Below are 16608 nucleotides of genomic sequence, written 5' to 3' on the forward strand. Positions count from 1 at the left end.
AAAGTGGACAGAACCAAGGTTCAGGCCATGCTGGATTGGCCTACCCCTACCACCATCACCAAGCTCTGCGGATTTCTTAGTTTAACCGGTTACTACCGCAAATTTGTGCAGGGTTACGGTATAATAGCCAGGCCATTGACTAATCTCTTGTGCAAGGGAGCCTTTGGGTGGGAACCGGCGGCAGAAGAGGCATTTATTGCGCTTAAAAAAACTATGACCACGACACCTACACTTGCTTTACCGGACTTCACCAAACCGTTAGTGATCCAAACTGATGCCTCCAGGGAAGCTATTGGCGCGGTGTTAACACAGAACGATCAGCCTATATCCTACATGAGTCGGTTGCTTGGAGTTACAAAGAAGACATGGTCGACGTATACGCAGGAAATGTTGGCTATTGTAGTTGCGGTTCGGACGTGGAGACCATACCTGTTGGGCCGCCGTTTCATTATAAGACGGACCAGGATAGCTTACGCTATCTTCTCGAACAACGCATTCTCACTCCTGAACAGCAGAAGTGGATGGGCAAATTGGTCGGGTATAATTATGAAATCACGTATCGACTTGTTGTGTTACAAAAACCGGGTTGTCATTCCCCATCTTCCTCGCTTGTTCCACAACTTTTATGTGAACACCATGATACCCCTACCGGTGGACATTCAGGCGTGCTCCGCACGTATAAACGTTTGGCGCGACAGTTTAGACTGGCCTGCCATGCACCGCGTGGTCAAGCAGTACGTTGCCGAATGTGAGACTTGTCAGCGAGCGAAGACAACATCTTTGGCTCCAGCGGCCTCCTTCAGCCCTTGCATGTCCCTGACCAAGTATGGGAGGACGTTTCCATGGACTTTATCGACGGCTTGCCCCGTTCTGATGGTTACACAACCATAATGGTGGTTATCGACCGGCTGACTAAGTCTGCCCACCTGGTCCCATTATCATACCCGTACACGGCTAAAACGGTGGCGGCTAAGTTCGTGGAGGACGTGGTGAAGCTGCATGGGATGCCACGCTCGATTGTAAGCGACTGTGACCCGATGTTTGTTAGTCTGTTTTGGCGGGAATTTTGGAAGCTCGCTGGAACGAAGCTCCGCATGTCGTCCGATTACCACCCGCAGTTTAACGGGCAGACCGAAGTAGTGAACCGTTGCATAGAGCAGTTCCTTTGTTTTTTTGTGCAGGACCGACCTTCGCAGTGGAGCTCGTTGTTACCATGGACAAAGTTTTGGTACAACACTTCCTACCATTCGTCTATAGGCACTACGCCCTTTCAAGCTTTGTACGGTCGGGCCCCACCGTCTATACCGTCGTATGAAGTTTGCTCCTCCATCTTGGCGGAGATCAATGAACAACTCGCGTGTCGGGATGAGCTGCTGTCTGAGCTCAAGCGTCACCTTCACAAAGCTAACAATCAGTCCAAGCAATTGGCGGATGCGAAACGTTGAGATGTGTCACTGGACTGCGGCACCTAGGTTTATCTCCAGCGGTAGCCGTATCGTCAGCGTTTGGTTCTCCGTCGGACGTCACAGAAGCTGGCGCAAAAATACTTTGGTCCATTTCAGGTTGAGGAGAGGGTCAGAGCGGTGGCGTACCGACTTAAATTGCCAACGGGATTACGTGTTCATCCTGTTTTCCATGTGTCGCTTCTCAAGCCTTACGTGGGTTCTACGTTACTGTCGCCAGGGGATTTTCCCCCGTTGCGTGAGAATGGGTATATGTACTTGCAACCGAAGACGGCTCTTCATCGATGACAGATTCAGGTGGGCAAGAAGACTAGACCGGAATTGTTGATCAAGTGGAAAGGACTTACGGTGGATGATGCTACTTGGGAGGATGAGCAGCAGTTGGCGAATAGTTTTCCTGACTTTGTTCCTAACCTTGAGGACAAGGTTCGTGTTCGAGGGGAGGGTATTGATGGGCCACCACTGTCACGGCCCATTAGGTTAAGGAGGCCTAATCCGCGGTACCAGGATTAGGCGGTGGTGTTGTCTTGCTGTTTTTGGTTTTGGTTTTTATTAGGATAAGTCCTAATTCTTTTGGTGTTATCTCTTTCTCGATTTGGTGTTATCTCATGACGTTTTCTTATTGTTCTAGGACTCAATAGTCCTCTTCTATAAAACCCAGAAAAAAAAAAAAAAAAAAAAAAAAAAGAGGTAGTTTTTACTACCCATTAAAAAACCTTGTGTTTGTGTTACTTAAACCTCTGATTGGGACATATCACCAACAATAAGGGTACAACACATACATATTTATAGGGTATAAATATCTAAACCTCAAACATATGAAGCGAAAGACATTCCTAACATGGAGTGACACTGCTCCTGCAGCACCGGACTATATATATACACTCTTTAGAGTCATCTAATCTAACTAGCATATTTGGAGGTACTACCGTGGGAGGCCAAACCCATAGACCATAGTATGCGGCTAACAATTTAAACAAACAACAAAATGATACAATACTATAACAACCAAAAAGCAAAAGGATAAGAAGAAGCTGAAAGGTGAAAGATTAAATAAAATAATGGAACATATATTGAAAGGTTTGCAGCTGAACTTTCACATCAATCATATAAAAGTGTAATTAAAACAAAAGGCATATGGATATGGTAAAGAATCAAAAGATCAAAAAAAATATCATTTGCATATTCTAACTGAACATATACACCAATGATTCAAACGAAAATCAAGTTTCACCGACTCTAAGAGACCGAAGGATAGGCAGTAAGACAATAATATAAAATACTTCAGATCATTATATTAAAAAAGAACAAGCAACTGTACTAGTGAATAAGGGATAAAGTCTAACACACTAATCATCAGTGATCAATGTGTGATGCAAAATATGGGAATGTCACTTTACATGTTTGAATCGATCACCAAAAATTGAGAGCATAACACAAAACAAATCTATCCATGATTCAAGAAAAATGCTAACATAATCTGCAAGAATTTCAACTACGCTTAAAACAAAGATGTACATGAAACTCATACATGTATCTATTTCATACATAAAACAAGAGACTCAAGCCAGGGTGTATAATTTATAATGTCTAGCACAATAAGCATTAGTTGATGATGCAAAATTTTCGCAAGCTTTAGAATAATCAATCACCATGGGTTTCGAGCAGAACGCTAAACAAATACACTCGAGATTCAAGAATATTATTACCATAAATAATGTGCAGGAAAATCACATAGATTCAATAAACGTATCTACATAAGACTCAAAGATGCATCTACATTTCATAAACTGAAAGAAACTATCATACACACAAAGACCAAAACAGAGATAGTACTTTAAACACAAAATGTAATGCAGAATTCTAGGATGACAATCACATGTTTAAGGCTTTCAACATAAACTCAAAACAATTCAAGATACCAAGAAAACTACAATCATGATTGACATAACTCACATGAATTCAAAACAAGTACTTTCAAGATACTAGGAACCTAAAATCATAATCTACATAAGTCACATATATTGTCAAAATAAATATCTTCCAGAGACTCTAAGATGCAACCATTATATAGAATAAGATATCTTATAATAACACACAAGCATTGAAACAGAGAGAATTAACAATTTAAAACACCCAAAGCAAAATCAACATTTTTTATCAATGGTATTTTAGCAAGAAGTTTCTAGAATTTGACGAATAGATCAAGGATAGTATCATAATAAAACATTTTAATTATATATGGTGGTTAGATCTGTAATTTTGAAGTTCTATAAAATCAATATATCACGGAGAAGTCGAGATAAGCATATACCTGATCATAAACCTTGTTACGCTCAGAAATTATCCTTGGCATCAATGAGAATATAAACCTGAGGAAATCAATTAGTTTATACTTCAATCTCTCACTTGTGATTTTCATATACAAACAAGTTTGCAAAGCACATAAAAACAAAAAAGGTCAGAAAGCATATACCTGTCAAAGAAGTCTGCTACATTTGAATCTACCCATCTTAAAATCTGAACATCTCCAGAAGCACATACCTGCGCAAATCATAATTCGTTAGTTTTTCATATTAAGTGAATGTCATATACTTACCTCTTTAGTTTTCTTTCTAGTCTTTTAAATCATTAGTTTCATATTAAGACTTTTAAATCATTCCCTCTTTTTGGCTCTTTGTCCTTGTCTTATGTTTCATTAAGCCGTTGGTCTGATTTTTCAAAGCCGATGGTACACAAAATTTTGAACTCTTTAGTTTTCTATCTAGTCTTTGTCTTAAGATTTTTGAGTCTTTATCCTTTGTCATAAATCTCATTAAGCCGTTGGTCTGATTCAAAGCCGATGGTACACAAAATTGTGAACTCTTTAGTTTTCTATCTAGTCTTTGTCTTAAGATTTTTGAGTCTTTATCCTTTGTCATATATCTCATTAAACCGTTGGTCTGAGTCAAAAGCCGATGGTACACACTCTTTAGTTTTCTGTCTAGTCTTTGTCTTAAGACTTTTTAATCATTCCTCTTTTTGACTCTTTGTCCTTGTCTTATGTCTGATTAAGCCGTTGGTCTGATTCAAAGCCGATGGTACACAAAATTGTGAACTCTTTAGTTTTCTCTGTCTAGTCTTTGTCTTAAAGACTTTTTAATCATTCCCCTTTGACTCTTTATCCTTGTCTTATAATCTCATTAAGCCGTTGGTCTGATTCAAAGCCGATGGTACAACTCTTTAGTTTTCTCTGTCTAGTCTTTGTCTTAAGACTTCTAAATCATTTCCCTTTTAAAGTCTTTTTGACTCTTTGTGTCTTATATCTCATTAAGCCGTTGGTATAATTTTTCAAAGCCGATGGTTCTTTTATTTCTTTTGTCTTAAGACTTGTCAAGCCGTAGGGGTCATTCCCATCCAACAAATCGCAACCTCTTTTCCAATTCCCAACATGTATGCACTACCATTCCCAATAGTTCACAATTTTGCTTGGGACAATGTCCCCAAAATAGAATCTGACAGAACACTATTAGATTATTGTCTGCCTATGATCTTTTTTGGGTTTTGAAAAAACAAAACCAAAACAAAAAAACATCAAAAACTAAAATCCCCGATACATAAGAATCCGCAAAGCAAGAAGCCAGAACCAAATAAAGGCTTTGAATTCTTTGTTAAAGAGAGGATCTTTCTTTGTAAATGGATTAAGAAAACAAAAACCAAAATTAAAATCTTGATTCCAAAACCACAATAATACAAAAGCCAATTGCTTAAATACAGGAAAAATAAACCTGATCAGATCATGAACTGAATCAGTTGTACTGGTTCGAGTTCCAATCCTCAAAACAAAAAACACAAAAACAAAACGAGAGAGACAGAGTAATACCTCGACGAAGCGGAGACAAGCTCCCATGGTTTAGATTCGAAATCCCTAAAACAAAAGTTAAATACAACAAAGGATTAGTAAGATTTCGAAACCCTAAACAAAATCACGAAGAGGTTCAGTGTAAGAAACTTAAGAGGAAGAAGAAAGCAATATGTGTTATTTATTCTTTATGTATACAAGAAGCTGCTGCCCAATCGATTAGTTATGAAATACCATTAACTCTATGTGTTTTATCAATATCTCTACGTGCGATTCGTTGAAACATAAACGTTTATTTTTACTATTCCGTTTCTTTATTTTTACTATTCCGTTTCTTCTAGACGAATAAGTTAAACAACAGAATAGATATATTTATCTTTCGAATTAATAAAAGGAATTTGATAGTTATATATGAGTGAAAAAAAACTGCTCAGAAATTTGCCGTAAAAAGAAAAATTGAGTCTCATTTCCTATGTACAAAGGTTAAACGAAAATTTCCTATGTACAAAGGTTAAACGAAAATAAACATAAGTGTAAGAATCACTTTACCCCAAGGTTGGTTGATTAGTCATCCTGGCTTGAAGCGGGTTAAATATATTAACCGGACGACGTTTTCACTATCAGTTATATAGATTAACATACATATATTACAAAGTGAGCGGCAATTAGGTAAAAGTTAGTGGATGGTTAGAAACACCAAAATACACAAAGAATTTGTAATAGAGATTAACCAAATTGAAAAGGATATTTATGCATAACATAAGATAAAAAAAAGAAGGTTAATTGGGGCTTGAAATTAGTAGAAATGATCAGACAGTACTCCCCAAGATTCCGATTCAGAGTAGGCTCCTATCCACCGACAAATGTAATGACTATCAGAAACGAAATAATCCTTTATTTTTTATAAGTCCACCAACTTTTTTCTAAAAAAGAAAGAAGAATAGGAACGAAACAAGGATATTTTTTTCATATATTTCGAAAATAAAATCGAATTTCTGTTATGAATAATAAACTACTAGGAGGTATAATTATTTTTCGTAATCGAAAACCACGATGGGCTGAAATACCTTTTTTTATTTTTACAAGGAGTATTTTATTAAAGAGTTAAGTTATTACTCAATAAATAGAAATTCAAATTTGTAAAGGATGAGATGAATTCCGAAGCGCTTTTTTGATTCTTAGAATTTGAGCAGACAGAATTCCATTGGTATAATTCGGGACCCCAGATATATTTAATCCGTTTTTGAACACATCATATCCATCTAAATGAGACTATAATCTGGTCCTTAGATTTATTTACGGCCCCCGAGGAGCCGTATGAGGCGAAGACCTCATGTACGGTTCTGTAATAGCGGTGAAAATAGTAATGTTATCGCCGACTAGGATTATCTAACAGTTTAAGTACAGTTGATATAGTTGAGGCACAATCAAAATATGGTTTTTGGGGATGGAATTTGTGGCGTCAACCTATAGGTTTTATCATTTTTCTAATTTCTTCCCTAGCAGAATGCGAGAGGTTACCGTTTGATTTACCAGAAGCGGAAGAAGAATTAATAGCAGGTTATCAAACTGAATATTCAGGTATCAAATTTGGTTTATTTTACGTTGCTTCTTATCTAAATCTATTAATTTCCTCATTATTTGTAACAATTCTATACTTAGGCGGTTGGAATATTTCTATTCCGTATATATCTATTCTGGAACTATTTCAAAGGGATCAAATTTTTGGAACAACAATTGGTATCTTTATTACATTAGCTAAAACTTATTTGTTCTTGTTCATTTCTATCGCAACAAGATGGACTTTACCTAGGCTAAGAATGGATCAACTATTAAATCTTGGATGGAAATTTCTTTTACCTATTTCCCTTGGTAATCTATTATTAACAACTTCTTTCCAACTCTTTTCGCTCTAAATTGAAAACGAATCCAATATATTCATTATTTTTTTAAACAAGAGAAAGAAACAAAGATAAAATTATTCAGAGATAATTACAATATGCTTCCTATGATAACCGGGTTCATGAATTATGGTCAACAAACCCTACGAGCTGCAAGGTATATTGGTCAAGGTTTCATGATTACCTTATCCCACACAAATCGTTTACCTGTAACTATTCAATATCCCTATGAAAAATTAATAACATCAGAACGTTTCCGCGGTCGAATCCATTTTGAATTTGATAAATGCATTGCTTGTGAAGTATGTGTTCGAGTATGTCCTATAGATTTGCCTGTTGTTGATTGGAAATTGGAAACTAATATTAGAAAAAAACGATTGCTTAATTACAGTATTGATTTTGGAATTTGTATATTTTGTGGTAATTGTGTTGGGTATTGTCCAACAAATTGTTTGTCAATGACTGAAGAATATGAATTTTCCACTTATGATCGTCACGAATTGAATTATAATCAAATAGCTTTGGGTCGTTTACCAATGTCAGTAATTGACGATTACACTATTCGAACAATTTTGAATTCACCTCAAACAAAAAATGGGGTAAACCCTTTAATTTGATTAAAAAATGAATTCAAAATTGTTGAATTATATAAAGAATATAATTAAAAACTTGTATTATATTTATATACTAATATTAAGTATTAACACGCATTCTTTCAATATAATATATTCGTAATTACTTTCTTGAAATAGATAGTTTGAAAATACATTTTAGAATAAAAAAGAGAAACTGTCTAATAATTGTATCTACATCAATTCATATCCATTAGATTCTAATTTCACTCTATTAAAAACATATTAAAAAAAAATTCCTGGTTAAATTAATAAGGTCATGAAAACGATTTCGATTTTTTTCTTATTTTAATAATATAATGGATTTGCCTGGACCAATACATGATTTTCTTTTAGTTTTTCTGGGATCCGGTCTTCTAGTAGGAGGTCTGGGAGTGGTATTACTTCCCAACCCAATATTTTCAGCCTTTTCCTTAGGATTTGTTCTTGTTTGTATATCTTTATTGTATATTCTATCAAATTCCCATTTTGTAGCTGCTGCACAACTCCTTATTTATGTGGGGGCCATAAATGTTTTAATCATATTTGCTGTGATGTTCATGAATGAATTAGAATATTCCACCGATTTCAATCTGTGGACCGTTGGGAATGGGATTACTTCGTTGGTTTGTACAACTATTCTTTTTTTATTAATGTCTACTATTCTCGATACGTCATGGTACGGGGTTATTTGGACTACAAAATTAAACCAGATTCTAGAGCAAGATTTAATAAGTAATAGTCAACAAATAGGAATTCATTTATCAACAGATTTTTTTCTGCCATTTGAACTCATTTCAATAATTCTTTTAGTTGCTTTGATAGGTGCAATTTCTGTGGCTCGTCAATAAAAAATAATTAGTAAAGACCAAAGAAAACTTTGTGTATGTTATGATTTTTTCCGTTCATTAAATTAAATTTGATTGAATACTATTTCATATTTTAAGAATCAATTTTTATATTTGATATATATTAAAAAAAAAATTTACCTAATATTGTTTTTATTCGTACTTTTTTGTTATATTCTAGTTGATGGAATCCGGTGAATTATTTTTCATATTGAAATGAATCAAAATTGATAAGGAGTTGCTGAATGATACTCGAACATGTACTTGTTTTGAGTGCCTATTTATTTTTGATTGGTCTTTATGGATTGATCACGAGTCGAAATATGGTTAGGGCTCTTATGTGTCTTGAACTTATACTCAATGCAGTTAATATGAATTTCGTAACATTTTCTGATTTTTTTGATAATTCCCAACTAAAAGGGGATATTTTCTGCATTTTTGTTATAGCAATTGCAGCCGCTGAAGCAGCTATTGGATTAGCTATAGTCTCGTCAATTTATCGTAACAGAAAATCAACTCGCATAAACCAATCGACCTTATTAAATAAGTAACATAAAAAAAATTAGAGATTGAAATTTGCATATATTATAGGTTATGACCTACTAGATTATATTTGTAAAAATTTAAGAAATCAAAGTATTTTAGCCCCATTTTTTATCAATTGAGCCAGAATTTATTACAAAAATTCTATTAAAGGAAATCATTGCTTCATCTAGTATTTTAATATATCATTCAGTTAGAAGTTTACTAGATTGAAAATTTATGACATTCAAAAAACTATCGATCCTATGTTACATTCAGTAAAAATTTATGATACCTGTATAGGATGTACTCAATGTGTCCGAGCATGCCCTACAGACGTATTAGAAATGATACCTTGGGATGGATGTAAAGCTAAGCAAATAGCTTCCGCTCCAAGAACCGAGGACTGTGTTGGTTGTAAGAGATGTGAATCCGCCTGTCCAATGGATTTTTTGAGCGTTCGAGTTTATTTATGGCATGAAACAACTCGAAGTATGGGTCTAGCTTATTGATACGTTATCGAAAACCTCATTTGAATAAATTTGGAATACATTTTTTTTTTATTGACAAGTACTCGTACTCAAAAAAGTTAAATTATATTTTTTATTTATATATTTTTTTTGAGTACGCGTTCTTTGGACCTGGTGTATCTTGTCTTTACCACGAATGATTTTCCTTGGTTAACAATAATTGTTGTTTTTCCAATATCTGCTGGTTCATTAATGTTATTTCTCCCGCATAGGGGAAATAAAGTCAATAAATGGTATACTATATGCATTTGTATCTTAGAACTTCTTCTAACGACCTATGCTTTTTGTTATAATTTTAAAATGGACGATCCATTAATTCAACTGTCCGAAGATTATAAATGGATCAATTTTTTTGATTTTTACTGGAGAATGGGAATAGATGGACTTTCTATAGGAACGATTTTACTGACGGGATTTATTACTACTTTACTTTAGCGGCTTTTCCAGTTACTCGGGATTCCCGATTATTTCATTTCCTGATGTTAGCAATGTACAACGGTCAAATAGGATCATTTTCTTCTCGGGATCTTCTACTTTTTTTCATCATGTGGGAATTAGAATTAATTCCCGTTTATCTACTTTTATCCATGTGGGGTGGAAAGAAACGTCTCTATTCAGCTACAAAATTTATTTTGTACACGGCACGAAGTTCTATTTTTTTATTAATAGGAGTTTTAGGTATAAGTTTATATGGTTCGAACGAACCAACATTAAATTTAGAACTTTTAGCTAATCAATCCTATCCTGTTACACTCGAAATACTATTTTATATTGGATTTCTTATTGCTTTTGCCGTCAAATCACCGATTATCCCTTTACATACTTGGTTACCTGACACCCACGGCGAGGCACATTACAGTACCTGTATGCTTCTCGCTGGAATCTTATTAAAAATGGGAGCATATGGGTTGGTTCGAATCAATATGGAATTATTACCCCATGCTCATTCTATGTTTTCTCCTTGGTTGATGGTAGTCGGTACAATCCAAATAATTTATGCAGCTTCAACATCTCTTGGTCAACGTAATTTAAAAAAGATAATAGCCTATTCTTCTGTATCTCATATGGGTTTTATAATTATAGGTATTAGTTCTATCACGGATCCTGGACTTAATGGAGCTATTTTACAAATAATTTCTCATGGGTTTATTGGCGCTGCACTTTTTTTCTTGGCAGGAACGAGTTATGATAGAATTAGGCTTGTTTATCTTGATCAAATGGGTGGAATGGCTATCTCCATTCCAAAAATATTTACAATGTTCACTATCTTATCGATGGCTTCCCTTGCATTGCCGGGCATGAGTGGTTTTATTGCAGAATTAATTGTTTTTTTGGAATAATTACCAGCCAAAAATATTTCTTAATTTCCAAAATTTTAATTATTTTTGTAATGGCAATTGGGATTATATTAACTCCTATATATTTATTATCTATGTCACGCCAAATGTTCTATGGATACAAGTTAATTAATGTCAAAAACTTTTCTTTTTTTGATTCTGGACCCCGAGAGTTATTTCTTTCAATCTCTATTCTTCTGCCCATAATTGGTATTGGGATTTATCCTGATTTTGTGCTCTCATTAGCAAGTGACAAGGTCGAATCCATTTTATCTAATTATTTTTATGGATAGTTTTCAGGAAATTAAAAAAAGCATTAAAGTGAATTGTAATCAGAAGTCTTTGGTCTTTGTATTGTGAGAACCTTTTGAATCATTGTACTACTTGATTCAAAAGGTTCTTGATAATTTACTACTAAAACTAAATTAGATTTCTTAACTTATACGAAGTTAGAGTTAGATATAAATGCTATTTTTTTATTTAGATTTGGATTCCTTTTTGTTTGGTACTTTAATTTGATGTAAAGGAACCATAACTATGTAAACCTATTCCTAAAAGATTGACGCCAAAATAGCATATCCAAATTAAAAGAAAACCTATCGAAGCCACAAGGGCAGAATTTATACCCCTACCATTCCTATTCGTTTTAATATGTAAATAAATTGCGAATACAGTCCAAGTAATAAATGCCCAAGTTTCTTTTGGGTCCCAGTTCCAATATGAACCCCATGTCTCATTAGCCCAGACAGCTCCTGAAAGAATGCCGACGGTTAAAAAGATAAATCCAAGACTAATAATACGAAAACTCCAAAAATCTAATTGTTGAATCAGTTGATACCTATAATAATTTCTAGAAAAACTAAAATTAATGTTTTGTTGTAGTAAAATAGAATTTCTTTCATTTATGTAGTAAAGTACATCAAAAGAAAAAAATTCATTTAATAAAAAATTTTTTTATATATTCTTTTTCCAAAAAGAAAAAGTAGGTCCGACTTTGCGAAATGTAATCACTAGAAGAGCTATTGATAATAATGATCCGCATAACAGAGCGCCATAGCCTAATATCATCATACTTACGTGCATCATTAACCACTGGGACTGGAGAGCTGGTACTAATATTGCAGACTGAGGCATTTTGTTTAAAAGACCTGAAGTAGCAAAACCCTGAATAAAAAAAGCACTTGGCGCAGTTATTGCGTTTAAGTGATTTTGTTGTTTTTTATTAAAATAGGAAACCATATGAATAAGTGAAAAAGCCCACGCAAGAAAAATTAATGATTCATATAAATTACTTAATGGAAAATGTCCGGAATAAATCCAACGAGTGAATAATAATCCTGTTATACCAAAAAACGTAATTATGATTCCTTTATCTGATGAATCAAAAAATCCTATGATTTCATCTAAATTAACTAAAAAGTTAAAAAATAAATTGTCAGTACAACTGAAACGACCGAAAAAGATATATGAGTTAATATATGCTCTAAAATTGAAAAAATCATAAAAAATTTGTTAAAAATTAATAAATTAATAAATTAATACTAGGTTTTACCCGGTTTTATAAAAAAAGCCGGGTATTATTTTGATTATAAAACTTATAATATTTCTTTTAGAAGATCTTATGCCGCTACTCGGACTCGAACCGAGATGCTCTAGCACTGCTTCCTAAGAGCAGCGTGTCTACCAATTTCACCATAGCGGCAACTTGTTCAAAACAATATTAACAAGTTTTGATTCAATCGTCGAGATTCAAATTTAAATAAAGAAGCCAATTGATTCAAAAAGTTTTAATGGATTTAATCAATTAAAACTTTTTGAAATAGGTATTCGGGTTTTAATTCAATTAAGATCTTTTTTTTATCTGAGTTATTTAAAATTATTTAAATTCACCTTTTGTCCTTTATATTTTTTCTAGAATACAATGAAAAATATAACTAAATTCAACTTTAACCCAAAGACAAAATTCGAAATGCTCTTTATCATTTTTTTTCATTTATATGATAACAAAATGCTTTTTCGAAAAATAAAAATTTCTTCAAAACCTTTAGACATTTTAAATAAAATTAGATTTTCCTAATTGCTCGAGAGAAATCAAAAAATTCTCAAAATATTTTTTATGTATCTTTTTATATTGTACAAACATAAGATTTTTTGATCACTTGATTTTTTGATCACTTACAGTAATTAATTTAAAGATCTTTTATAATGAAACAGCAGTCTGTCTTTGAAAGACTTGGTCATAATGAAAGCTCCAACCAGGACTCTGGAAAGAAGGGATCTTCGGGGAAGAAGAAGGATTTCCCCTTGGTCTTTGAACGTCTAGGATCGCAGGTTTCTAGCTCTAGTACGAAGGAAGGAGGCTCCAACTCCCTCTCGGAACATTCTGCTCAAGTAGCAGCACACTTGGTTGTTCATTCTGCTTCTATAGCAGCAAAGTCTCAAGCTCATCCAAACTGGGATTCAGTTGGTGAATGCGGAGCACAATTGAAAGAAGGGTTTATGTTTAATTCCAACCCTTGGAAGTCAATATGAGAATATTGAGCTGGAACTGTCAGGGAGTGGGGAATACCCCTACAGTTCGACACCTGAGGGAAATACGGGGTCGGTATTTCCCAGAGGTAACATTCCTCTGTGAGACCAAAAAAAGACGTGATTATCTAGAAAATGTTGTGAATCACTTAGGCTACTTTGATCTCCATACGGTGGAACCGGTTGGGAAGAGCGGAGGTTTGGCTTTAATGTGGAAGGATTCGGTGACAGTGAAGGTCATCCATTCAGACAAAAGAATGATTGATTGTTTGATAGTTTGGCAAGGAAAAGAGTTCTATCTGACTTGTGTTTACGGGAGCCGGTGCAAGCTGAAAGAGGAGAACTGTGGAGAGGCTCTCCAGAATTGGGATCAGTAGGAAGGGTGCATGGCTACTAACGGGTGATTTTAACGAACTGGTAGACCCTTCAGAGAAGATAGGAGGACCAGTTCGTAAGGATGCCTCATGTGAAGAATTTAGAAGAATGCTCTCGGCCTGTGGGCTCTGGGAAATCAAGCATACTGGTTACCAGTACTCTTGGTATGGTAATAGGAATGATCAACTGGTGCAATGTCGTCTAGACAGATCAGTGGCTAACCAGTTCTGGATGGAATTATTCCCTCAAGTGCAAGCGAATTACATGCAAAAGGTTAGCTCGGATCATAGCCCATTGATCTCATGTTTAATGGGAGAGCAACGAAAATCATGGGCAGGATTTAAATACGATCAAAGATGTGTCTCCAGAGAGGGTTTTAACGAATTGATAACAAATTTCTGGAAAGGAGAAGGAAGTAATACCCATGACTCCATGATGAAGAAGCTCGCTGATTGCAGAAGATTAATCTCAAGATGGAAAAGGGATAACCAACCTAACTCTGCAAAGAGGATTCAAGAGCTCCATCATCAGATTGATTTTGCTACACGCCAGATTCCATTCTGTAAGGATGACCTTATCAGACTGAAAAAGGCTCTTAATGACGAATACAGACAAGAGGAGCAGTTTTGGAAAGACAAAAGTCGACTAACATGGCTTAACAATGGTGATAGGAACACTAAATTGTTTCACGTAGCTACTAAGAATAGGAGAGCTCAGAATAGAATATCATGTTTAGTGGATGAGGAAGGAAAAGAGTGGTTTGCGGACAAGGACTTAGGAAGGTTAGCTGAGAACTATTTCAAACTCCTATTTACCTCTGAAGATGTTGGACACTCAATCGTTGATAAGGTTGATGGAGGCAATAAGGTGTCCGATCTTCAAAATAAGCAGCTATTGAGATCGGTGACAATGGCGGAAGTGAGAAGTGCGGTGTTTAATATCAATCCAAACAAGAGCCCAGGTCATGATGGTATGACTGGCCACTTCTACCAACAACACTGGAATGCTTTGGGGGAGCAGGTATTTGCATTGGTTCAGGAGTTCTTTAGAACGGGAGTTATTGATGAAGAAATGAACAAGACCAACATTTGCTTGATCCCTAAGAAGATCAAATCTGTCATATTGTCGAAATTCAGGCTAATCAGCCTAAGCAATGTTATCTATAAGGTCATCGCGAAGGTGTTGGCTAATCGTCTGAAGAAAGTTCTTCTAGGAGTAGTCTCGGATACCCAAGCCGCTTTTATTCAAGGGAGACTAATAACCGACAACATCCTGGTGGCACATGAGCTCATTCATGCTCTTAACTCCAACAACAAATGCTCAGAAGAGTTCATTGCAATCAAGACAGACATCTCCAAGGTATTTGATAGAGTTGAATGGACAATTCTGGAGGAATCATTGAAGACTTAGGGCTTCTCGGAGCAGTGGATAAATCTCCTAATGAGCTGTGTAAAGTCGGTTACCTACCAGGTCCTGATTAATGGTGTTCCCCATGGTGAGATTCATCCGACTAGGGGACTGAGGCAAGGAGACCCCTTGTCGCCTTATCTTTTTGTTCTTTGTACTGAAATGTTGGTCAGGATGTTGAATAAGGCAGAGAAGGAAGAGAGGATTAAAGGTCTGAAGGTGGCTTGTGGAGCTCCTCCAATTTCGCATCTCCTCTTTGCAGATGATAGTATTTTTTACTGTAGAGAGGCAGATGAAGAGTTACAATACTTGTTGTCTCTACTCGATGAGTATAGCATTGCCTCTGGACAGAGGATTAATTACCAAAAGTCAAGCATTTACTTTGGCAAACAGATCCCTGAGGAAAGGAAGTCAGTAATCCGAACTATAACTGGTATAGATGAGGAAGGAGGTGAGTGATTTTATCTGGGACTCCCTGAAGCTTTTGGCGGCTCAAAAGTTACTATTCTCAGTTATCTTCGTGATCGATTGCAGCAAAAATTTTCAGGGTGGCACTCAAATTTTCTTTCTCCAGGGGGTAAGGAGATTCTACTAAAAGCGGTAGCAATGCCTCTACTAACACATACAATGTCCTGCTTCCTCCTTCCAAAGACAACCTGTCAACAAATGGCTTCGGTTATGGCTGACTTTTGGTGGAGAAACAAACAAGATTCAAAAGGAATGCACTGGAAAGCTTGGGACCACCTTAGTAAGCCAAAAAATGAAGGTGGTTTAGAATTTAAAGATGTGGAGGCCTTTAATCTTTCACTGCTTGGCAAACAGCTCTGGAGGATGTTAACATGTCCGGACACTTTAATGGCACGGGTCTTCAAAAGCAGATACTTCAATAAGTCCAATCCTCTCCAAGAAAAATTGGGATATAGACCCTCGTACGCATGGCGAAGTATTTTCGCAGCTCAGGAATTGATTAAACAGGGAGTAAGGATGGTGATTGGAGATGGTGATACGGTCGACCTTTGGCAAAGTCCATGGCTCCAGTCAAAGCCAGCTACAGGACTGCAACAGACCAAACACATTCCCTTTGATCTACAACCTTCAGTGTCAACCTTGGCTAAAGTAAGTGATATCTTAAGCTCCAACAGACGTGAATGGAGAAGTGACATTTTGGATTTGGTTTTTACTGAGCAAGATCGGAGATCAATAGAGAATCTGCGGCCAGGGGGCTTAAACCGTAAAGATGGCTA

The 16608-nt window shown here is 35.6% G+C and overlaps 1 protein-coding gene across 1 annotated transcript; it reads left to right on the forward strand.

Moving 5' to 3' along the window:
* Positions 1–1446: 1446 nt before the first annotated feature.
* On the forward strand, positions 1447–7441 carry LOC147921352 (NAD(P)H-quinone oxidoreductase subunit 1, chloroplastic-like). The gene is made up of 4 exons (XM_087497646.1): positions 1447–1551; positions 1755–1908; positions 5509–5571; positions 6691–7441. Exons 1-4 carry the CDS (start codon positions 1447–1449, stop codon positions 7218–7220), a joined length of 852 nt encoding a protein of 283 aa, XP_087353772.1. The 3' UTR covers positions 7221–7441.
* The last annotated feature ends 9167 nt before the right edge of the window (positions 7442–16608 follow it).

The sequence above is a fragment of the Camelina sativa genome, chromosome 18 (genome assembly GCF_030686135.1).
Source record: "Camelina sativa cultivar CO46 ecotype springtype chromosome 18, ASM3068613v1".
In the NCBI taxonomy this organism is placed as follows: domain Eukaryota; kingdom Viridiplantae; phylum Streptophyta; class Magnoliopsida; order Brassicales; family Brassicaceae; genus Camelina; species Camelina sativa.